General features: G+C 37.5%; 1 protein-coding gene across 5 annotated transcripts; it reads left to right on the top strand.

Moving 5' to 3' along the window:
• The first annotated feature begins 481 nt into the window (after positions 1 to 481).
• mag (myelin associated glycoprotein) lies at positions 482 to 18,537 on the top strand. 5 transcript variants are annotated; one of them, XM_058413960.1, is made up of 13 exons: positions 482 to 607; positions 8,608 to 8,718; positions 10,034 to 10,107; positions 10,225 to 10,593; positions 10,692 to 10,988; positions 11,208 to 11,465; positions 11,578 to 11,838; positions 12,035 to 12,340; positions 12,634 to 12,733; positions 13,276 to 13,378; positions 14,564 to 14,617; positions 14,921 to 18,095; positions 18,451 to 18,537. In XM_058413960.1, exons 3-12 carry the CDS (start codon positions 10,062 to 10,064, stop codon positions 15,059 to 15,061), a joined length of 1,935 nt encoding a protein of 644 aa, XP_058269943.1. In that variant the 5' UTR covers positions 482 to 607; positions 8,608 to 8,718; positions 10,034 to 10,061; the 3' UTR covers positions 15,062 to 18,095; positions 18,451 to 18,537. The 5 variants fall into 5 exon arrangements, with proteins under 5 accessions (XP_058269943.1, XP_058269942.1, XP_058269946.1 ...); XM_058413959.1 differs by lacking the exon at positions 482 to 607 and adding an exon at positions 5,807 to 5,997; XM_058413963.1 differs by lacking the exons at positions 482 to 607; positions 14,564 to 14,617 and adding an exon at positions 5,809 to 5,997.
• The last annotated feature ends 6,010 nt before the right edge of the window (positions 18,538 to 24,547 follow it).

Raw genomic sequence — 24,547 nt, 5'->3', positions numbered from 1 at the left:
AATCCAGACAAATGCTTTACTTTAACTGCACTGATCTGTTGAGTTTTTGTTGTTGTTATTATTATTATTATTATTATTATTATTATTATGGTAAAAATTCAGTTTTCAATTAGAATAGAATTCATTTCATATCCATATATTTGCATATTCATTGTTTAAACTGTTAAGAATATACCATTTACAGACAATTATGCAAGATCCAGTGCACCAGCAAGAGATAAAATGCACTTCCCATGACCATGTGTGTTATGTAGTGGTTTGATACAGGAAGTGTCCGTTAGCCTTAGCAGCTGATCAGAACTCATTATGTTTTTCGGTAAATAAATCATAATTCTCCAAACATCTAGTTAAATATTGTACACAGTAGTAAACCGGTCATCTCACTCATGACAAAACACCATAAAATTACCTTTGGCCAAAGAAAACTTGTGATAAACACACTGATAAAGTGTGTGTGCATGCTCATTGGGTGAAGGGGATCTGGTAGACAGTGGGATGAAAAGGGAGGGCTTGGGCACACAGATGCCATGGGGAAGGAGATTTGCATCACACTGGCATTGCTGGCATTTCAGTCGTGCTGTTTAGGGAGTGAGGATCCTCCTCTAAGGTAAGTGTGCTGTTTCCGTAATATTACCTGTGATTGGTTTCAGGTCCAGAATGATGGCTTATTAGAAATTTGGTCTGCAATTCTGTAATAGAATATGGAATATATTGTCATAAAGTATGCTTGCTTTAAATTCCAAAAGTAAAGATCAGTACAAATAAATGTCCAAATAGTTACTACATTTGAGCATGCACCAGTATCTAGGGAATTACATTTAATCAAATTGTAATGATGAATTGTTATTGGCATATAAAGACAAAATAAAAAAAATTAATTTTTACTTTTTAACTACTTATGATTAATGTGTGTCTTGAGTAATCATTCCCCGCTCCCTATTTATTACCAGTTCCTTGTGTAGTGATATACTTCAGTGCAGGAGTGGTGGTTGCTGTACACGAAAGCAATGCCTGCTCAAGCAGATCATATGCAAAAATCAACTACATACTTAAACAGCCTCAAGTGTGAAGTAGGCATGCAGTGTCTTGCTTTTAGCAACACGTTGGTGTATTCATGTTTAGTAATGATTCTAAAAGAAGATCCAAGCAGCTACAACTGATGCAAATTCATGAGAGTCTACCATGAAACAGATACTGTTTTTCAACTATAAATATGCAATGTGTATAAATAGAAATAATATAAGAAGATGGATTAAAGAAGACCCACCTTAACTGGAAAAACAAGGCATTTATAATAACTAATAACCCTTTATACCACAATAATGTCTTCTGGGCTTCAGGTTAAATTTTCTGTGTACATGCTGTGTAGGTTTGCTTCAGGTTCTCTGGTTTCCTCCGACCTCCCAAAAACATGCATGTTGATTGGGAACATTAAATTGTCCCCTAGGTGTGAACGAGTGTATATATGTGTGTGGGTGTGTATGCTCATGGCTCTCTGCCATAGACTGGCATTCCTTGCCCAGTTTCCTCATGCCCAGTTCTCCAGGGATTGGTTATGGATCCATCACAACCAGGATAAAGAAGTTTCTGAAAATGAATGAATGACTGATTAATGTCTTTTGGACTACACCATCTTTTTTGCTCAGTCAGGCTGTGATTTGGATTCAGCTTTCATCCTGATGTTATATTTAGTTGCTGGGTGTGTATAGTATCATCCTACACTCGTCATTCTCTTGAAAATATAGTTTCGGACCTTGTTCTTGCAAAACAACTCAAGAAACACTGAGTGCTGAGAATTTATTTATTTATTTAAGTTTGACTTTCATTAAGCTGAATACACAATATATTAATGCTCGTGTGATATACATGCAGTTTTGACTGCTAACAGATTTTGCCACTACTTTGTTCTTAAATTATATTGTTGAATTGGTGACTTTCCATTGATGTAGTGTATGTTGTTAAGGCTTGTGACACAATTAATATGGAGCTGTGCTGTGTTTCGTAATTCACAACGTCAGCATGTGAACACCTCATGGTTGAAAACAGGCAGTAGGGATGCAGTGCTTATTTAAGAGAATGAAGTAGTTTAAGAGTAGCCTAGGTTATTTATAATATGCATATTATTTTCACAAAGAGTTATGTAGTTGTATAAAGTTGATAGTCTTTCACTTCACTTTCAATGTTGCCTATTTACAGAAACATAGTTTACCTTATTAAAGCGGTTTGGCTGAAGAGCTGGCTCTTTTCTAAACTCCACCTCACTTCACAAAGCTAGCATGAGGACAGTTGCATGGGCAAGATGAGAGATCCCAAGGAGTGTACAAAGCCTGCTGAAAAACCCAACACTGTCCTTCTTGGTTCAGAGAAGACAGCAGTTTTAAAGCTCATTAAACTCCAGTTATACCCACAACCAACACAATGGGTGCATACTGCACATACTGTGACATAAGAAACAACACATATATGCCAATTTCAAACATTTGACTTTCTAACAAAAAGAGGTCAACTAATAACAGATGCCGGTATTGTGGTTTCGGTCATCTAGCCTTTAAGTGCACTCTAAAATCTCTCTGTGAGGTATGAAAGAGGAACCACCTCTTGGTGTTGTAAGAATGTGAGGGCAGAGGGCAATGCATCAGAAAAAGTCTGTGAGCTGGGATGTGAATTCGACAAAGAGAGTTCTTACAAAAAACCTGTGCTATTATATGCCAACCCCCCAACAAACCTCCCTACCCACAGACCTGTTATGTCACGTTGCTAAATTTTAGCAATTGGTTGTGCTTCTATAACCCAGAAAAAGTGAAAAGGTGGTTGTGAGATCAAGCCAAAAGCAGGAATCCATTCAAGTCCTACAGGAAAGGATGGTATACTACTAGTACTACCACTGCACCCATGGGACAAAAGGAGGGGGCAGAATCACCCACAAGTACCAGAAGAGTTTCTTCATTCTTTGTGGCTATGGGAGATGGAACTCAAATAGTTGCATACAATCTTAAAGCCTCGGTATTACTCAAACCACAGGCTGGACCGAGTAAACAGTAAAAGAGACATCACATCTTCTGCAATTCCTCTGAGAAGACATATGGGCCCGTGGATTACTTGAGGACTGGAAACTCCATCAGGAAAATTGAAATTTTTTTCATAACTCCCAAAAAACAATTGTCCTTCCAGGGCCTAGCGCTGTGTGCTGCACTGACTGGCGCTCATGCAAGTCCTTAACATGCAGTTAACTCTTCTTATCCACAGTATCACAATGTGGTCTGACACTATGACGGGTCTCGCTCGGCTGTTGTCAGTGTCCCGCCAATACAAAGTGTAATTGTCGACTTGGGTGCTATAGAAGTGTTTACTGTCTGTATTTAAATAGGACTGACTGTGTCAAATTATTTGTAAGGTTAAGTCAATAGTTTCTATGTTCCCTGTTTGTATGATGAGCTGTCTGTTTTTATTTTTTATTTTTTTAAAGACATCAGAGTTCTGATGAATGAGTTGGGAGATTTTTACTTTCATGTGAACCGGAATGAGTGGTAGATAAGAAGTTCATGGAACAAAACAAGACAAACTTTAGTAACATCGCTGCTGTACAGTGCATTTACAAATCTATGTTATTTGCAAGTGTGGTTGCAGGTTGCTTCATTCCAATCTGTCAGAAGCCACACTTCATTTCATCTTGGTTGGTTGGAATAAAACCTTGTAGCTACATCAGCCCTCTGTGGATATGAGGCCTAAGGATAAGAACCCTGAATTTCAGCATTATTAGTAACTGCCTGTTCAGACTAATGATGTTTTCGAGTGGGCAGCTAGTTTGTTTATATTTTAGAAAATAGCACCAACTAAATTTGTTAGAGATATCTGTTTGTGCAGAAAAAAATAAACATATTTCTTGTTGAGACCATTTATGAACCTGAGCGATGTAGCTGAGGTTGAGAAACTTTTAGAGCAAGAATTCATAAAACATTCCTGACATTTCTATCTGCATTTTTCTACCTCCAGTTTTTGTTAGCCCAGTATTTTCCAGTGTTTATTGTGGGATAGTTCATATTTAATAATAAAAAAAAAAATATCTTCCAGTTATTTCTTCCCCCATTTCACTACATACCAATAGTGTGAAATTAGAGTTTTGTACCAGAGCAGTAGTTTACACACTCTGCAGTGTGGTCACCTCAGACCACTGAGGCTGGTCGTCATTCCGATACTTCACACATTTTTGCTGGAGTCAGTCTGTTCCATGACTCCTCTCTCTACAATCTCCTCCATCTTCATTCTTCCATAAACCCAATCCATCTAGTCTGTCTCCCCAAACAGCTAGAGAGACAATAGCCCTTTTCTTTAGCAGTGAGCCTGCCCTGAACGGCACAAGCACTGGCCTGCGCAGCACTGACATCATGACCTTTACAAATAAAGCCGAGTGCAAGCAAGGGGGCTTTGGTATAGGGAGATGTATTTGGCTGTAATGTAATTGCAGAAAAGCACGATTGGTATTTACTGTAGAGAATAAGAACGCAAAAAGTGGCTGAGACAAACATTCCAGATAATGTAAAAAGGAGGGGGTGGGTTGGATGTGATGGACAATTATCACCGTACATCAACTTCCCTGTGTCGTGTGGTGTCAGGCTCGAACTGGCCTGTTCGGACAATAAACTCAGTGTGTAGAGACACAAGGGGCAGGCGTGAGTGTGTGTGTGTGTGTGTGTGTGTGCGTGTGCGCGTGTGTGTTGGGTGATTGAGAGTTTAGCATTTCATGGCTGAGTGTACTATTGTCAGATAGGGACCATGAAAAAATGTGGTACAGTGTTATCCAAAGCAGTGACATCATATCTGAGTCATAGTGCCATGAAAAGAAAACATCACACCACAAAACTCCAGGAGTTTGGAAATTGGAAGGGTTGGGTGTCCTCTTGATCACCTGTTTCAAATTCTTATAATCACAATTCCATTTTAACTTAATTTTTAACATCAGTGCAAAAGATTTTGGCAAAGTGAAAAAGGTGCATATGTAGCTCTAAAAATTATTATTCTTCTAGGTGACAAAAACAGAAGATGAACCATTCAAGTCAATAATATTTAACATTTTACATGTTGTACATACTCACTTTTTATGGATTTCACATTTTATCATATTTAAAAAAAACCCTAACCCTATTTTAAACCAATCTTATTCTTCTTTTTTTCTCTAGTAATATCTTAACATTCACTATTTGACCATTTTGTCACTTGGGTCAACGTCATAACATCTAAGGGTGTGCAAAGATTTACACATATACACACATTTTGCATTTAAATCATTTTGCTATAACCTGTACCCTGTAACTATTAGTGAATTGACACATTGAGCATAAGGGATATTTCTCTAGCTATCATGTATTTCTAATAAATGTGCAAAATTATATCCCAGTTTTTTTCATGAGGTGTCATTATCTGTAGACGGATACCGATGACGAATTTTTGCTACTACTTTTAAACCGCTAAAATTGTGGTGTGCTGGAGGGCCGCTGTGGTGATGCTGCTCCTGAGTCATCACAAGTTTAACTCCAGAGAATCCAGAGAAAAAGCCAAACATTGTATCATCACTCCTTGACCTATTTGCATTTTCCCTCACATAGTCATTCCACCCAGCATAGAAATAGCATATCACTTATTCTTTTCTCTCCGTCCCATCATTTGTTCTTTTCTCCCTCTGCCTCACCCGTTTTTGTGTTGTGCCAGAGGAACAGTGGTGCTTATTGTGCCTTGAACAGCATCGGGGGTCGGTTTATGAATGGCCTCACGGGTAGAACAATGCTCTGTACACTGCAGCCCCTGACATCTCCATCTAGCATAGAGGGAGTGGAGAGAGTGTTGGGGCAAGGTACAGGGGGAGGAGAGATAGAATAAACTTGACTCCAGGTTGGGTGGTACAAGGGGATATGTGGGGGTGAGTGTGTATCAGGATACGGTTGCTCTCCCTGCTGATTAATGCTTGCTATTTGACCAGAAGAGGAGGCCTGGAGTGATTTGGTGCGTGAGTTTTAAAAATTAAAATCAGATTTCAGTTTATCTACTAGTGTAAAACCTATACAGCCTTTTTTGTCAGCTTGTACATGTTTTTATGGATTACAATTATATGCTAAAAAATCGAAATATTCCGGGTTGGCTTTTTGTAATTCCATGAATTTGACTTTTTTGCATTGGTATTTGTGGCGGTCAGAGAAGGAGTCGTGTATATGACGGTGTCACACTGTTCTGGAGATAATCTTGAGTGTGGGCGGCTTGGAGAGGATTGCATTCGCTGGCATAAGTGTGCAGGATGTTACTGAGACAGAGCCAATGCATGGATGGAGTGACAGAGCAATAGCGAGAGATGCTCAGGTTAAGGAGGGGGTGGAAAACCTGGGATGTATGCTCACTTTATTCTTTTTATTAATACAGATTTACCTACCATTGCACTGACAGGTTTCATTGCTTTACTGAGAACAAGGTTGTGCCTCGTTGTTTTATTTATTTATTTTTTTGGTATTTCTTAAAGATAAATTTGCTTTAATCCTTTCCTCGAGGACCTGTCATTGGCAATTTGCAATTATGACATCTTTTGCTTAATTGGGAATGACTTAATTTAGTCAGCATTGGTAATTATTATTTATATCTACATCTATCTATATTTTGTTCAGCATATGGTCATTTCTATTTATATCTATTTTTTATTTAGGTCAGTATATGATCATTTTTATCCCTGTTAAAGGAATGTATATAGTATTGAAGGAAAAACGCAGTTATACAATAATGAAATGGTTACATTTATTTTTTATTAAAAATAACAATTTGAAATACGGAGAAGATCCTCCTCTGAATTGGAACCAGGCCTCAGTCTCTCCACCCTGAGGTGTGGGCAGGAAGCTACAGCGTAGCACAGAGAGACCACTGAGTCCACCATCTGCCCATAGATGCAAGTATACAGCAGATAAATAACATTGCTAGTGCACACAGCAAAGAGAGAGAGTATGAGCCTTGCCAATGTACAGTGTTATTTTGGTGACTAATCAGTTGCTCATAATCTACAAGAAAACATGAGAACAAACAAGTCTAAGGCCACAACTGAGCAATTGCCCGACTGGCTCCAAATGTGTGAACATCTAAAAAAAAATGGAAGCTGGCTGTAATATATGTAACATATATTTTAGTTGAACTAGTCATTAAAAATGGTTTCTCTTTGATTGACAAGTCTGATATAAGCGGTCATTTGAGACCTCACACAGTTTTCACACGGCTACAAAATGATGGTTTTCATCATTTTATATTTACATTTGTTTTGTCACCAAAACCCAGCAGTCTAACTCAATTAGGCTACATTTATTAAGACTTTACTTACACAGTACGCACAAATATACAATAGGCCTACTCTCAAACTCAAGGGAGTAGTCATGTTTTGAGACCATCTGGTCCTTGGGTAATTTTAGTAGACACCTGCGCTGTTGTACAGAGTGCACGTCATGGGCTAACCACAAGGCAAGCTGTGCATCGGCCTGTTCTTGATAAAATCCGTTGTAACTTAAGTACAAAATGCTTTCCTTTTATTTAAAGTTTGCATTCTGAAAATTTATTTTTCAATGAGAATAACACATTTTAAAGAAGTAAATGATTGAACTCAGCAGTCCCATGACTTTACACTGTTTATCTAATAGCAGGCACCATCATATGTCTTGTTAAACCTCTTGGGTATCTCTCTCTTCTCTTCGCTGTCTTTCTCTGGTTCTCTCTCTCTCTCTCTCTCTCTCTCTCTCTCTCTCTCCCCATTACAGATGATTTGCCTAACAAGGTCTCATTGCTTCTTTGTTGTACTAACAGTTGTGTAATGGAGTGTGTTTCAGTCAGTGTGTAGGAATAACTTTTCCCTGTCCGTGGGATGCTGTGGCATGTTGTCTGACATGAACTTTACACAGTCTGCTTTGTTAAGCTTCCATCTCTGACTGTCTTTCTTTCATCTTTCCTACATGAATCTACTCCATATGACAGTCGTTTCCTTGTCCAGTGGATGATGTGCTCTAACCCTTTAAGTTCTCTAGAAGTCATACATCTTAAAAAAAAAAAAATAATCAAAGAGAATAACATTTAGGGGCTCTCATTCTACATATACCAACCATATTATACTGTATAACCTACTGCAAAAGAAACAGATCGGATGACTAAGGCACAGTATTTAACAATTTTAGTTAAAAACAGTAAATAAAACATTTTTTTTAATAGATGATGCTAGTTCAAAAAAAATTTTATGTGTTGTTTGAAGAAAAAGAGAAGCCAGATAATGATAGCGTTGCCATCATAAGGTCATCAGGAGGTGTATGAACTAGGGTCAGGTCACATTCAGTATTCACAAATGACTGAAATGATTTTAATTTAGATCATTTTTAAGACATAACGACCAGTGGATACAGTTTAATCTCCAAAGGCACTGAAGGAAAATTAGATTGATGGATGCCACTGAAGAGGAATGTTTGGTGTGGGTTTGGAGCATGGAGGAAAATGTCTGCATATTCAAAACTGCCCACTGCAAGCATTCACTCACATCCATAACTAATGCATCCTTTTATCACCTCCTTTCCCTAACCATGTCTTTGTCTCCTGGACTATCAGAGATCTCCAAGAGAAGCGAAGCAGTGGAGCTTTCGCAGAAACAGAGTGGGAAGAATTGAGCTTCAGCCTTCAGAAGGCCAGAGCAGAGCAGTGAGCTGGAGCTGGTATGAGGCAAGTAGTTTTAACCATTCTGTGAAAGTCTTGTTTGTCTGCTATGAATGGTGTGCTTGTTTTGCTTGGGCAGTGTTTCAGAGCTGGAGAGGCACCGATGTTTACTCATAGTCACAGTCAAATGGTGCTTAGATCCTGCTGTAGATATGATGGCATGGATGTTTCACTATTTCAGTAAGTGAGTCTAAATTGGTCAGCTAGCAAAGTTATTTAAAACAACAAAGATTTGGCAAAAAATTTTATGCTTTTGCGAGAATTGGCTTGGTATATATCATCTCCTTGTATGTGTTGTGAGATAAAGACCTGCTTCTTCCTTTCAGTGTAGTAAGTGTTTGATTGTCAAAGCGTTGATTACACACCTTTCTTGATTATCTCTTTCTTTAAAAATGAACAGAAGTTTTATGTTTTCCTCAGTGAGTCAGGCTTATGAGCTTAAGCTGTCTGGAGAATTTTCAAACATGTCCATCATGGAGATTTCTTAAACAATCCATTCCAAATCTCCCCATCTGTGGCGCCCGTCTGTTCATAAGGATGCTTTTTTTTTTTTGGAGAATGTGTCTTTGTGTGTAAGACAGAAAAGAAAGAAATTATAAGTGTGTGTGTGTGTGTGTGTATGTGTGTGTGTGCGTCCTTAACAAGGGGATGCACACTGGCAGCACACCATTACAGCTTGTAAATAAACTGAAGCAGTTGGTGATGCCATTGCACTCTGGCTAATGATTTCTGAATGATGTGTCATCACCAAGTATCCGTGTCAGACAGAAGCAAAGTCTGACGTCACATTAAGCTATTCTGTTCTCCCACACACTGCAGCTTTGTAGACATCAGGTGCTGAGTGTATGATGCATGCATATGATTGCCTTGGGGTCTGTTGCTCATGAAGAAGCCTAATGTCATTCTGATCACCCTTATGTTTGCTGTGTTTAGAGAACTGAAAAAGGCAGCAGATTAAAAAGTGTTAGAGATGAAATGTGATATAGAGGTAGCGGTTGCCTTCAATTCAATGTGGTTTTTGCCAAATGACTTAACAGGATGTTATCACAGTTAAAATGCGTGTTAAAAGGCCTATCATAACACAGCATGATGTTTTAATATTTTTTTGGATATTTTCTCCAGTTAATGTATGTTTCCTTGAATGTTTAAGTGACTTTTGTGTTTTGTTGTATAACAAGGATAGTGTACAACAACTGGTAAAAGAAATTCTGTTAACTATAGTAAATATTCATAACTAAATGCTGCTGGTTTATACAAGAATATTTACATTGTACATTTAACATAATCTAATAATAAAACATTTCTTGTGAAATGTTTTTAGGTTAATGGTCCTGAGTTAAACCGACACTATGAAGTCCTTGGAACTGCTGCTGCCTTTACTGCTACTTGTAAGAGGTAATAACCTCATGTCTGTTACCTAAGGTGTCAATGTTGGACTGAAAATGACATCCCACTTACGAGATTTTCTTCCTCCAATAAATTTTTAAATGTCATTTTTGCCCCCTTTTACAGACTTACATGCTCAATGGAATGTTTGGATGCCCAGGGACATCTCAGCCATGACTAACTCCTGTGTGGTAATCCCATGCACCTTCATATACCCCTCGGGAGTCAGGCCATTCAGGGGCACACATGGAATCTGGTATTTTGGCCAGCCCTATCCACAACTTTTCCCTCCAGTGGTTTTCAAGTCGCGCACAGACATTGTGCATGAAAGCTACAAAGGTCGTACCAAGCTCTTGGGTGATCTCTCGCAGAAGAACTGCACGCTGCAAATCAACAACCTTGGAGTTGAGCATTCAGGGAGGTACTACTTCAGAGCCGATCTAGGAGGAGCAAACATCTACACCTACCCAGATTTCACTGAGCTCAGGGTGTTGGGTAAGACCACTATAATAGTATAATATGACAGACTATCAATTATAAATGATAATATGTTTGGTCTTCTGTAAGCATTAAAACCTCTGCTTCTCTCTCAGACCAGCCCAACATTGACGTCCCAGAAGAAATAATCAGTGATAAGAGCTTGGATTTGATTTGCTATGCTCCAGACAACTGTCCTGACATGACTCCTGAGATCAACTGGATGTACACAGACTATCTCCCTTATCCTCGTTTTGAACCAGAATATGCGGAGGAAGGCAACACAGCAGTGATGTCTAGCACACTTTCTTTCACACCCAGAGCTATGCACAATGGTCAAATGGTGGGCTGCAGAGTCCATTACCCCAACACCAATTTGTTCTATGAGCGTGTTATCTACCTGGATGTCAAGTGTGAGCATACAAACCATTAGCATTCTCTCTTTTCTTTGCCTGATTAAACACGACAGTGGGCTTTATGAATGTATATAATCCCATCTTTGCTCTTTGGGAGAATAAGTCAAAGATAATTCAGTTAGTCCCATTAAATTGGAGGCAATAGATGCTGTTGATGTTAGGTTGAGATTTTGTCTTGCTGACAAATTATATGTATTCCCAACTTTCTCTCTGTAGATGCTCCTCGCAATATCTGGGTAAATGCCTCTCAGGAGATCATGGAGGGGAGTTCAGTGGTGCTTCACTGCGATGTGGACAGCAACCCTATACCACGGATTTCATGGTACTTTGAGAATGATGAGCTGATGTCAGAAATTGCCTCAAATGCTTCTCTTTTTCTGGATTCCGTGACTGCAGAGCAGGACGGTTTATACACCTGTGTAGGGGACAATGGCTATGGGACAATGAACACCTCCATGTACTTGGCTGTCACATGTGAGTCATTACGTCTCTCATGCTATATTTTATGTTTTTTGTATCTCACTGCTTCATTGCTTCATTTGCCTCTAGCTCAGTCTCTTTTTTTAATTGATGGGTTGTCTTATAGATCCTCCAAGAGAACCAGTGGTGAACGAATCTCTGGTGGTGATGGAAGACACCTCTCTGACTCTCTATTGCAGCAGTAAGGGCAAGCCTGCCCCTACAATTACCTGGCTGAAGGATGGAGCGCTGATAGGAACCATAAAAGCTGGAGAGCTGTCCAAACTTGAGCTTACAGATATCAACCCACAGGCTGATGGCACTTACCGCTGCCTGGCTGAGAATGAATATGGCCGGGCCAGCAGTTCTCTAAACATCACTGTGGAGTGTGAGTTGATTGAAAGTTGATTAAATTTCTGAGCTTGGTGAAAGCTATATGTTTAATGAGGCTTTCAGGCAGATAAGAGACATATTAAACCTTAAAATACGTAGAGCTTCTGATTTCTTTAAGAAATTATGAACAGATAACATGTTATATAAATTAAATATAGAAGTTGACCTGACCGTTGTGTCTGTCCCCATAGTTGCTCCCATTTTCCAAGATTCCAAGTGCACCATAGTGCGAGAGGGTGTGCAGTGTGTCTGCATAGCCACAGGGAATCCTGAGCCATCCATACTATTCTACCTGCCTGACCGCAATATCACCATTAATGATACAAATGGCCGTTTCAACTTCTACACGCATTCGGATGGCTATACATCAACAGGCATAATCAAACTGAGGGAGAAGGGTGACCGGGAAAACAACGAAGACATTGCTGTTCATGTACACTGCAGCATTTCTAACGTTTATGGCTCTCAGTCTATGCAGCTGGAGCTGCAGCAAGAAAGTGAGTTTGTGAGATAACCATAAAATATTTTGACATAATAAAATCTTAATAAACCTAATCCAGGAGATTTGTTGACTTTAAACATTTTGCTCAGTTATATGTCTCATTTGAAGTACAGTTTGGTCATTTAATTGCATGGTGGGATTTAGGAAATGTAAGAATCAGGATTTTATTGTTTTTTTAAAAAAACATAATGATGCTAATGCTAATGATTATGCTGGTTCATTGCAACTATTTCTTTTTCTTTTTTTTTTGACATGAATATCAATCAAGACATTTGTATCATGTTTCAGAAAAATACCTGATGGCTGTGATAGTGGGAACCATTGGTGGAGTGGCAGTTATTGCTTTTATCATTGCAGCCGTAAGATATGTGGGACAAAACAATAAAAAGTAAGTAATTTACCATACCCATTGGACAGATCTGGGGAAAGGGGCAAAGCAAGGAAACACCAAAGCCTAGTCATCCATTCTCAAATGTGTTTCTTTTGGATCTTGGTATATACGTGACCCATTCAGAGCTGAAACAATTTGATCAAAGGGTAAGATGGTACATGCAACGAGTTGGCAAACAAAATGACAGTGTTGGCCATGATGTGGACTCCAGATGACCAGACTAACAAGACTTTGATTTGCCTTCCATTGCTTTCTAGCCCCAAACACTAAGCTAAGCTAAACAAAGCAAAGGCACTTAACCTCAAGTGTTTCAGCAAATATACAACCACTATTATGCTCCAACCAACAGTCAAAAAACAGTTCCACCCATTTTGACAATGGAACCAAAAAAAAGCAATTTACAAGAGCCTCTTGGTTAGGGAGGCAAAAGTGATCTGCCTTTCTCAAAATGGATGCCCAGGCTTACAGTGTTGCCCTGAGCTAGTCAATAGCGTCGTTCCATGTGAGACAGAGTCTGATCCTCTGACTCCAACCTCCAGAGAGAATGGCAACCCTGGGCAGGACGTGGGCTCTAGAGTGGAGAATCCCTCCATGTACTACAGCGCAGTCAAGAAGGACAAACAAAGTCTCAGGAAAAAAGTGGTGAGATATTATGACGATGAATTATGATTATAATACTATTTTTACATGTGCAGTTGTTTATAGTGGTGTATTGCTGATGTCTTGGGGTTGTTACATGCTTTGCAATGGCACCAAAAATAACAGTACAATAAATTATCAATTGAAGTTTCCTTCATACTCTCGTTGGATGTCGTAGGCTATGTTCACATTACAAGCTACACTGCACAATACTGATCTGTCTCTCTTGACACTTCACATTTGTCCTTCAAAACATCCTGAACAGACACGCCTGAACAGGAAAAACAAATGACATATGTGAGACATTCTGTTATAGTAGAAGCTAAAAATGAATGTTGTGTTCTTCTATGGCCTATGAGCTGTTGCGTATTTCCATGGGAGAAAAAGGAGGGTTTATCACCGAAAAGGCTCTCATGTTTTTCAAGGCACATTAAGCAACCATGGCCTCTATGTTGACTCAAGTGTTTGTCTATTCTGAACTTACTCTTGAAGCACTTTAGCATTTTAGTTATGTTTGTGCCCACGCTTTGCCATTTCTTGAGTGATCTACTCAGGGTCTGTAGCTTCCTTCTAGTTCTTCTTGAATCTAATAATTTGCCCAAATTTCAAGTAAATCACCAATTTACCCATCTTTCACTGGATATAGTCACTGCTGTTGTTGTCCAGCATTGTTGTTTTGCCAGACACTGAGAGATGATGACAGTTATATGCACATATGCATTAAAGTGCATCTATGAAAAAGCCACATCCAAACTGACCATTCTCATTTTTGTGTATCTCATTTAGAACCGTGAACAATTTTATTTTCACACTGTACTGAAAAATCCAGACCTGAATCACAATAAGGCAGAAAATGAGATTTGTGTCTCTTCAGCATGATAATATGTATGTTGCCTTACAGTAATTGAGCTGTACTGGTACAGTACTTTTCACAGGATTATGTGCTTTCAGGTAAAATGTTATAAAGGAAAACGATGTTGTAAAGGGAACAGCCTGGGTTTTATTTGTCTTTCCCAAATAAATTTATATTTTCCCAGTATTACATGGTGGTATAGTTTGAGGAGTTTTGGCGTGGTTATTTGCATGCCTGATGATGGCCTTTGCTTCAAAGCATTTCCTGATTATTCTTTCCTCCTTCACTGCTTTTCTGCATTCTCTGTCTCTTTTGTCTTTCCCCTAACTTAACAGCTTAAGACTGAGCTGCTGGGCTCTAAGTTTAATTCCATCCTAGAAGAGAGCACGGTAAGGCTAACAAATCAACAGCTGGAGTACAAGTATTCCTATGTAGAAAACAAACAATGTAGTGCACTGAGACTATATTTTCTTTAAGCTTGTTTCTCATTCTATCATGCTTGCATTATATTGGTTATTGCCTAACATGATACCAATGCTTGGCTTCTTTGCCTTTGCTACATTTGACCTAACAACCTGCTTTTGATTGCCAACTCATGTCATTATTTTATCAGGATACACAATGGGGAAAAATTGATAGGGCCATCCAGAAATTGACTCTGAAGGCAGTAATTCCTTGCTCTATTCTTGCAGGGAGAAGACAGCGATTACCAGCATGTTGGCCCGACTGCAGGCATGGAGAGGCAAGAGCTGAACTTTCTTGGGCGACGCCGAGAGGGAGGATTGGGGAGGGGGGATGACACCACTGACTACACAGAGATCAAAGCCAAATGAATCGCGATCCTTCCCTGAAGCCTCGTCCGAAAGGGATACAGTGGCCTCTAGTTCCCAACAAATACCTTAGCCCAGTTTGCTTTAATCTATACCAGTTAGCTTGCCCAAATTGATGTTTTGATGATTACGCAAATGTATAATTCTATTGGCTTGGGCAATGTTTGCCTATTTTACTGTAATGATTCTGAAAAGAAGGTTTTCTGAAAAGAAGCCAGTCCCTGCAATGCAACCATAAGTAATAGCATTGCTGCATTTAGATATAATGCAGTATAGAGTCCAAACGGTCTTGCAAGAGGTGTCCTACACCATTCACAGAATTATATAAATTTTATATTTTTAAGTACTTGTTGAGGAAGGCCTTGGTTCTCGGATCTCTTTCACTAGTGGTCATTCACACTGTGTCCGCAGCAAGCCGAAGCGTCAGGGAACGAGACATGCAGCATGTCTCGAATTTCTAGCACTATCTCCAGAAGAATGTTTTCTCCAGAGGATCTCTCAGCCACTTTCTAAGTGTACCATGATAAGTGCTCAGTGATGTATGCATTCTGTATTTCTAATGATATACCCTAGAGTGATTGTTAGATTGTCTTAGAGTTTGTGTGACTCCACAAAGTAAGGAGAAGGATATTGTTTACCTAGTGAAAATCTTTGAAGTGGGTTAAAGGAATGGCTGGCTGGTTATTGGTCATTTTCTTCTGTATAGCGCAGAGTGATGATGTTTATGATGTTGATGATGTTTAGATCAAACAGAAACTTTTGCAGTTAATTTTCCCCTGTCATACATACAAGCTTAAGAGGTGATTAGTGCACTTATTTGCCTTTGAAAAGTGAAATTGGTTTAAGTTGCAGTATTCCTTGCGGAAAAAATAATAGGCATTTAATTTCAGTGCTATTACAATGTGAAGTACTGTTTTAAAGAGGAAAGGGTGTCACGACTAATGTGTCAATGACCTTGCTTTTCTACACATTTAAGACACATGGCAAAAGGAGTGGACATTTACACCCCCTCTTTCTTGTAGTCCATTTCTTGCCAATATATAATTGTGTTTGGTTTTGTTTCTAAGCTGGAGACACATCTCCAGACTATTTTTATTTTATTATTATTTTTATTATTATTATTATTATTATTATTATTATTATTATTATTATTATTATTATTATTATTATTATATTTTTACAAAGTCTCTACTCTAAGGGTGAATTCAGAATATCGGCCAACCAACCACGAAGACAGCAGAATGCAATCCAACACAGCCAAATACATATTCAAAGCACAGAGCAAGTCTGTTAAAATGAATACACAAAACACGTCATATTCAAAACTATCCCTTTACCCGGGGTGCTTTAATGAAATGTATTATTTATTATCCTTAAAACATCCTCTATTGAGGTTATAGCAAATTCATCACTATGTACAATGTATGTACATATCTCAAAGCTTAACCTATAAAACCTGATTTTTACTAAATATTTAACACATAAAATCACTTACCTTGCATTTGTAAAGAATTCATGAAAAGCACCAATATGAAGGCATATGAAATATGTAAATATGCATCTATTCTCTGTTGTGAATCCTTTAAACCCCAATAGAAGGGGTTTTTTTTATTGGAGTTGCAGCACAGAAATATAAAACAGGCTATTAATAACAGATTTATTTATAAAAAAAAAATGCATACATTTAGGAGAGCATTTTGCTAGTCCAGTCTAATTATTTACTTTGTGTACTGTAAAGAGTATTTGTAAGCATTTGACTGTGTGATGATAATAACGATGAATTTTTGTTTTATTAGTTATGTAATAATTTATACAGGGACTTTGCAACCCTTGAACAAAACAACACTGTTCAGAGCTAATCGTGCATTTGATTTTTTTTTTCCTTTTCTTTTGTTTTGTTAAAAAATGTTCACCTTCAATGCCATCTTTAAAACAAACAAATAAAGTAAACAAGATGGGAGAAAAAATCACCTACTGTACATTTTGTTTAATTAAAAATGCGAAAGGTAAAAATGCCATATATTGCTAGATTAGTGTGTAGTAATTAAAAAAATCACTGAAACACAAACCAACAGAAACATCCCAAATGCTATGTATTAATGCAAATGTATCATTATTACATGCTACCATGGCTGTTGGTGATTAACATGTGGTTTTGTTTCATGTAATTCTTTGGCCTTGAGGCAGCAAAGTGATCCTGAATATATAATGTGGTCAGAGATTACCAGCAGTGTTTTTGTTCCTTTTTTAAGAGTAATTCCCCATATTATTGTAATATTGCCATACTATCATTGTATGAATTTAAATTCAGATACTAAATTTATGAAGGTCATGATGAAGTGAGCATATTAGGCCCTGCTCTCTGGAGAATGGTGTCTTTAATGATGTTATAAATTTGCTGCACGACACATTCATGTTCATATGCCATGGAGGAAGCATGAATCAGCTTCTGGCTTCTGTATATAGCGACTGTACAGTAGGAGAGACCTAACTAGGACTGGGATTCCTCTGTAGAGACTTGTCATAATCACTGTTTGTGTTTTAGAGCGGCCCACATCAAATTACAAATGACCTTCACGTCTAAGTCAAAAGAAGAAGCTTTTTTCAAAAAATGTGAGCTGAATGCTATTCAGAGACGGATTTATAATTTTTTTTTTTCTAGGATGAAAAAATATATTTAAGGAACTGTAAAATTATTAGTGTACATCATTTTCGACCCACCAGTATAAAAAAGGGGGGAAACAAATGTGTGTGTGTGTGTGTGTGTGAGAGAGAGTGTGAGAGTGTGTAAGAATGTATAAATGTGTGTGAGAGTGTGACTGAGTGAGACCAGGGCAGTCATGCATGATTGAATACACTTGTGGTTAGAACACTCATGCAAAGAAATGTTTAGGGGCATGTAAAAAGTGGAAGTGCTTTTTAAAGCCTGAGGAAGGATGTGAAAGCAGTTAGAACAGCCTTTAACACCACACAAATTCTATCATCAGTCAAAATTAAACAAGAGCTGGAGAAAGGACGACGTGACAGAAAGAAAGAGGTGAGTTAGCTTGGCTTTTATATGCAAGATTGTGATAATCATGATAGTGGATAGTAATCGGTGGCATACTGTGGCTGGTTAGCTGTTGCTTCTGTTCTACAAGCACTAAAGTAAATAGTATCAGCGTTACCCCTATCAGGGAAGAGTACATGGATCTTTCATGGGGGTGTCGAAGTAATTTTTCAGTAGTGCTAGCATCCTTCAAGGTCTATAAGAGGATACACAACACAGTTACGTTGGGTTGACAAAGCTGCTGTTTTAAGCATATTTGTTAGTATACTACTGATGCAATTTCTTGTTTATTGTGATTATATAATAGAGAGGTGTGAATAAGAATGTTTTTAATTATACGCAGATCTGGCTTTGGGTTCGAGTGAATTCTGAGAGATGATTGTGCTACTAATCTTTGTATTGCTCTTCCCATTCACACTAAATAGCAAAGGTAGGTTCTGCTCTCTGTCATGTATCCTACTGTATATACATTGTAATTATTAAAAAAATTTTCAGGTAACACCATAAGCAATGACCCATTTTTGCGCACGAAAACTCCTTTCCTTCAGACAGTAACTATTCAGACAGGAAATAATAATAATAGATAGATAACAGGTTTCAGGGAATCAGGAACACTCAGGTAAAGGTGTCACTTTTCTGTTTTCACTTTTTTCATTTGTCAAATAAAGCTGCATCATTATTCAACAAAACCTTTTTTTCTTGTGTTTTCCCCAAAATTATATAAGGTCCCCTCCTACCGCTACTATATATGTACTAGAATAAATAATAATTATTTTTTCATTAATAAAAAAAATAAACTGTTGGCAAGTCACTGTCATATGAGATATTTAACATTCTGGACCTTGCCATTTTATTTAGTTACTTCTTTTTCAACATTTTTCTATATTCAAAATCTTAGGTAAACAGCAATAGTTCTGATTAAAGATAAGAAGTCAGCCATTTCTGAAGTAATATCTTTTAGTAAGTTCTAGGTTGTAGTGTAATAGTGCTATTGGAACTATTGGTTACGTGCGAACTTCTGCAGACTGCGTGTTGCTGAAGCTTTGTCCAATGCTCCTTAATTTAAATCTAGTGGGTTAGAGATGTGTTAAATAGGAACATTTTAATCATTCATTGTTGCATAGATGTTAACTTCAGATCTTTGGTTTTTGCAAGCGGAAGGTCTGTGAACATCTTCTCTATTTTTTAACCACATTGGTCAAGTTGTTAAGCAAGCCTATTAATGTAATTGCACATCTCAAAGTTTCAGAGCATACACATACACATCTCCAGTGCTCTTTAACTTTAAAAGGTCTGCGATGACATATGTATGACACACACACACACACACACACACGTAAAACAGGTGTAAATGAGTCGGAGGCCATGTACGCATTAAACAGTGCTCTATCTCTACAGAGTTGCTTGAGATATCTTAATTAATTAATACAAGTCATGTAACACTTTCTTCTATATCTCGTCCGAACATAACATGGTGGAAGGAAATATGGTGGAAAGCAATGCAGTCGTCAACACAAACCACACAACTTCCCAAAATTCCATCTCTAAGACTCATGGTGAGAACAATACCAGTGTTCCCACGAATGCACCCAGTACCGGGAAATCAGCAGGTGAGTTACAAATTTCTTTCTGAATTCAAATAAATAATTCATATAACTGGTAACATTTTGTTCTATATTTACTGTTAATAATTAATATCTATTAAGGATTATTGTATTAATTTATACCACAGCACTGTTGTATTCCCTAATCTGATTTGTTAGATGTTTAGTTTGGAGCAAATCACAGGTTTCTATAAATCTGGTGATCTTCTAATGCGTTATAATTTCTATAGTAACAACCCGTTCTAGAGTATCAGCTTGTTATTGGAAAATAATCAGCCATTCAAGGGTAATTCCTTAAGAATGGGTTACACGCTAATAATTGACCATGTCCTTATAGTAAGTTATTACCATTTAATGTTAAATTGGACAATTTCTTCTAGTAATCTATAGTGTTTTCTATCTAACTTTTCTTTGCCTCAGGAACCTCTGTGGCCACAACAAAATCTGGAAATGTCAGCTGTCCATCAACAGCTACGAATGGAGGTAAACAATGGCTTGATTTCCAAAGCTTGCAGGAGAATCTAAATCATAAGACAAAAACATGATCAATAAACAGGCAATGGTTAAATGATAAAGACTCTGACCATAGAAAGGTGTGGCATTAACTGGTAAACAACACAGAGCTTATACTTCTTATTGATCGGTTGGCGTGAAAGTCCTTATATACTCTGTGGCTATTATTGCATTACTAGGTTCAGGTATTTGTGATCAGGAATCTGGTGAACATGAACACAGAGGTCACTTTGGTTGTTGTAGTCCATGACCGCCATGTTTGTAGGCCAGGTTGTGTTCTGGGTGTTGTAGCTGCTGGCATGGACATCGTTGCAGGGATTAGAAAATGCTGTACAAAAGAGAAAAAGAAGCAAAAACCAGATAAATATGCCCCCAAACTATCTGTTTTATAAGAAAGAAGGAATTTAACTGACGTAGCCAATGACTAATGAAAGTCTATTGCCACAAACTGTCATGAATTATTCAGCATTATTTTGTCAAGTCACCACTTAGAAAAAAACATTTAAAAGGCAAGATTCTGTGTATGTGAATACAGACTTCCTACAATAAAACGCACCCAGAGGTTTTAGTTTATATAACAGATACTGAGAAAATAGGTTTTGGGAATGTAATAAAGTAAATAGAGTAATAGGGTAGTCTCAGTCTCATAAGTAACATATTCAGGGACTGGGGGTAATTTGCTGTGTTTAAAGCTAAACTGTAACGCGAGACAGATGTAGCTTCTTAATATAATTTATTCATGCATGTTCATTTTTTTATTCACTTTTAGATAAACTGTTTCCCTATATAATGCATATTCCATACATTTAGAGAATACAAGTACTGAAGCCCTCCCTGCTTGTTAGTCAAGAGGTCCCCTCAAGGGGTCACAGTTGTAAATCATAGTAAAGGTGAATGACATATGATCTGGATGACACACAAAGCTTAAGGACTAGTACCATTTTTTCCATCTCCAACACATGTATCTTCACTAGAACGAATATTCTTACATACCACAAAGCAAGGCGGAGTTCGTCAATTTGTCAGTATGGGTCAGAAATACTTGAAGTTCTACATGTATATGAGTCTCCATGTGCATTGTGATTTATTCCTGGACACATATTTTCAACTATACTCCATGTTGAACTTTAGCATTGAGCATCCAAACATATCTGTATAAAATCGTGTATTGTTTGGTTGCATGTAAGCCAAATAGTGCGGTAGGTTCAGGATTGGGCACACAGCTGTCATGTCTTCCTCATTATTAAGTATTCCCAGATAATGTGACTGAAATGTAAGATAAGATGATGTACTTCGTGTAAGTGATTAGTGTTGCAGACTGGAAGCCTTATTGTGAATGTTGCAGCTTGACTGGTAGAAATATGAAATATGAGCACGATACAAAATACAAAATTTTTACTAAAGATTGCACCTTAAGTATAGTTTAGTTTTATCTCTATGTTTAGCTCTACGTCTACGTCACTGTACTCTGTCTGTGTTATGTATAGCACCTTTGGTCTAGGAGGAACGTTGTTTCACTTCACTGTGTACTGCATCAGCTATATATGGTTGAAGTGACAATAAAGCTTCTTTGACTTTTTTGACTTTGACTTTTGTAAATATGCCTGTTGTTTAAAATAAATTCAACTGTAATTCATGCATAGAGCTATTTTCAATCTGACTATGTGCAAGATACTTACATGCAAAACGTTATTCAGATCAAAGTCTCAGCATATCCTTACCATCAGGATGTCTACTATAATGATTATGGTTTTGATAAACCTTTTATTATAGCATTAAAGCTGCTTAGAACAGAAAGTATACAGGGGGAATTTCCATATACAGGGGGAATTACTTTCACTCTTAAACGGCAACATTATTACTAAACGCAGGTATTTTAATGATTGCATATGATTTGGATTAGATTTAGCATCACTCAAAGATTTTAACATGGTAACAAGGAGTGTTCAGACCTAAAACGGGCAGAGCATACTAACATCAAAAAGAGAATGAGATGGGTTCCTCATTCCACGTGTGAAGAAAAAAACACTACCACGTGAAAAAAAAAGCAGAACTAAGATAATAAAGGCAAAGAGCAGAAAATAAACTCACAAACTTTCTATGGGTTATATGAGGTTTATAATTTGATTATGTACTGCATGAATGAATGAACCGAATGCATGTACACTAATGTTAGCCTTTCATTCAATTTGGCTTGTGAATTCTTACAGATCTGTTAACTAGAGACAATCTAAAGACAGCGGTCGTTCACCATCCTGCATAAAAAGGAACGATAACAATGTGTTAAGCTGTTTTAAAATAAATCTCATAATTCAGTTCAATTCATAAATAGTTTTGCACTTCTACTGGTTGTTATTTTGACAGGTGTTCACTTCCTTTTTCTAGTTGTAGCTTGTAATTCACATATTTATATACAGTGCTTACTATTTACATCACCGTGTTTTCTTTATCTGAAGACAAACTCATTCTGAATTTGGACCTGAGGACGATTCTCATATTTTTGATGGGAGTGATTTGTTCAACGCTTATCTTCTCTATTGTCTTGTGCTTTGTGGCCATCTGCAAGAGGTACAGTAAGAATTAGTTCTAGATTATGATTTTATGACTAGCTTAATGTTTTTTTTTTTAGTTGTTTTGGTGTGAAAGTGGCAAATGCTATGACTAGGAAAGAATTTCCATTACCATTTCAATTCAACCCATGAAACCATGTCATTTTTATTACATACTAATAGATTATACTTGTCTGGAGCCTAGTCTGTACCCTTTGCTGGTAATTGTAACACCGACACGTACAAAGTTGTTTGTGTGTATTGTGTACATGTGTCTGTGCATGTGGATATTTTTGTGTTAACAATGCATAGACAAAAATTCTAGGATAGTTAATAAACAATTCTCTAGTTAATATTGGCAGCAATTTCAGGTTCACAGAGGAATTAGCAAGCAAATGCAATATGATTTACAGAAACCTGCATAAGGCTACTTGTATCTAAAACAGTGTCTGTATATAATCTTGCATCAATCTCATTTTAGTGTTGTTTTTTTTTTTCTAATTTTCTCCACACATTTTCTGTGCAGATGCAAAGCAACAGATGCCAAAACAGACAAAGAAAGTATAATCTTAGAGGCTGTTAAACAACATGACCAAGTAAGATCTTATCACTCATTATTTCATCTTGTGCAAGCCTCTAGAATGACAAAGAGTCAACAGAGCCTGGTATTGACTGCTAGCAGAGCAAAGTCTTCCTTCTTAGTCAAAGAAAAAAAAAAAATGCAAATAATACGTTTGCATTACTTTCCAACAAATTAACCAATAATAACAAGTTAACCAATTGCTAGTAGTAGTCTATTTCACAGAATTGTCTAAAGTAGAGACGGGCTGATTTATTTCTAACCCAGAGTGTAGATTCATGCAGCTTCTCAATGACATGTCAGGTGATTGCACTTGAACTTGAAATGCCCCAAGGTATGCATAAGAGCTCATTTATTTAAGCAATGTCCCCTGTCGCATCCATAGCATATTATCTGTAGTGATTAAAGGGTACCGTTGAAATACATTTCATGTGTCATGTCACAAAACATACTTTCCTGATCACTGATTATTCAAAATGCTGTTCAAGAAGAAATTAAAAGTAAATAAACTAAGCCAAAATTGTACAATCAATCAAAAGAACAGGCAGGCTTTATGTTTGGCTAATAGCAAATGCAGCTTTTCTGTGTACTAATCAAAAGAGGTGTATAAAAATGGTCATCACAAATGGTGCCACCAGTTTGCAGTTTATTGAGTGTGTTCCTACATGTATGCATAATAGGCTCGGCCATAATAATGCCAAATCTTTTGATAATTTTTCCCTCCCATTTATTATTGTGAACCAGCTGTGACTGGAGAGCAATAATGTTTCTCAAAATTAACTTCATTATTTATGTCACATATTTATAATAGCAGATAATCCATGCCTTTACTTATTAAATGTGGTGCATGTGAAGAAAGAAAAAAAAAATCCATTCAGTCATAATTCAGGGGCTTTAAAAGAACTGGCCGATGCTAAAAAGTTAAAGCTTAATTTTTTTTTTCCTAGTCAGTGATGAAGTCTGATGAAGGCCAGGAAGAACAGGACCCTCTTCAAGTACAGACTCCTGCTGAGGTCTCCGCAAACACATCTGCAATATGTAGTGGGACTGAAGAAGAGAGGAAGATCTTAGAAAAGGAACAGACAGAAGGAGCAGGAGAAGTGAATGAAGTTGACTACGCCTCTATCAACTATTCACTTTTACAGAAGAAAGATGACAGAGATTTAAAGCCAAAAAACGTGGAGAGTGATTATG

This window comes from Hemibagrus wyckioides, linkage group LG17 (assembly GCF_019097595.1).
Source record: "Hemibagrus wyckioides isolate EC202008001 linkage group LG17, SWU_Hwy_1.0, whole genome shotgun sequence".
Classification (NCBI taxonomy): domain Eukaryota; kingdom Metazoa; phylum Chordata; class Actinopteri; order Siluriformes; family Bagridae; genus Hemibagrus; species Hemibagrus wyckioides.
Note: the sequence above shows the minus strand (reverse complement) of the source record. Positions and strands in the feature narration are given on the sequence as shown.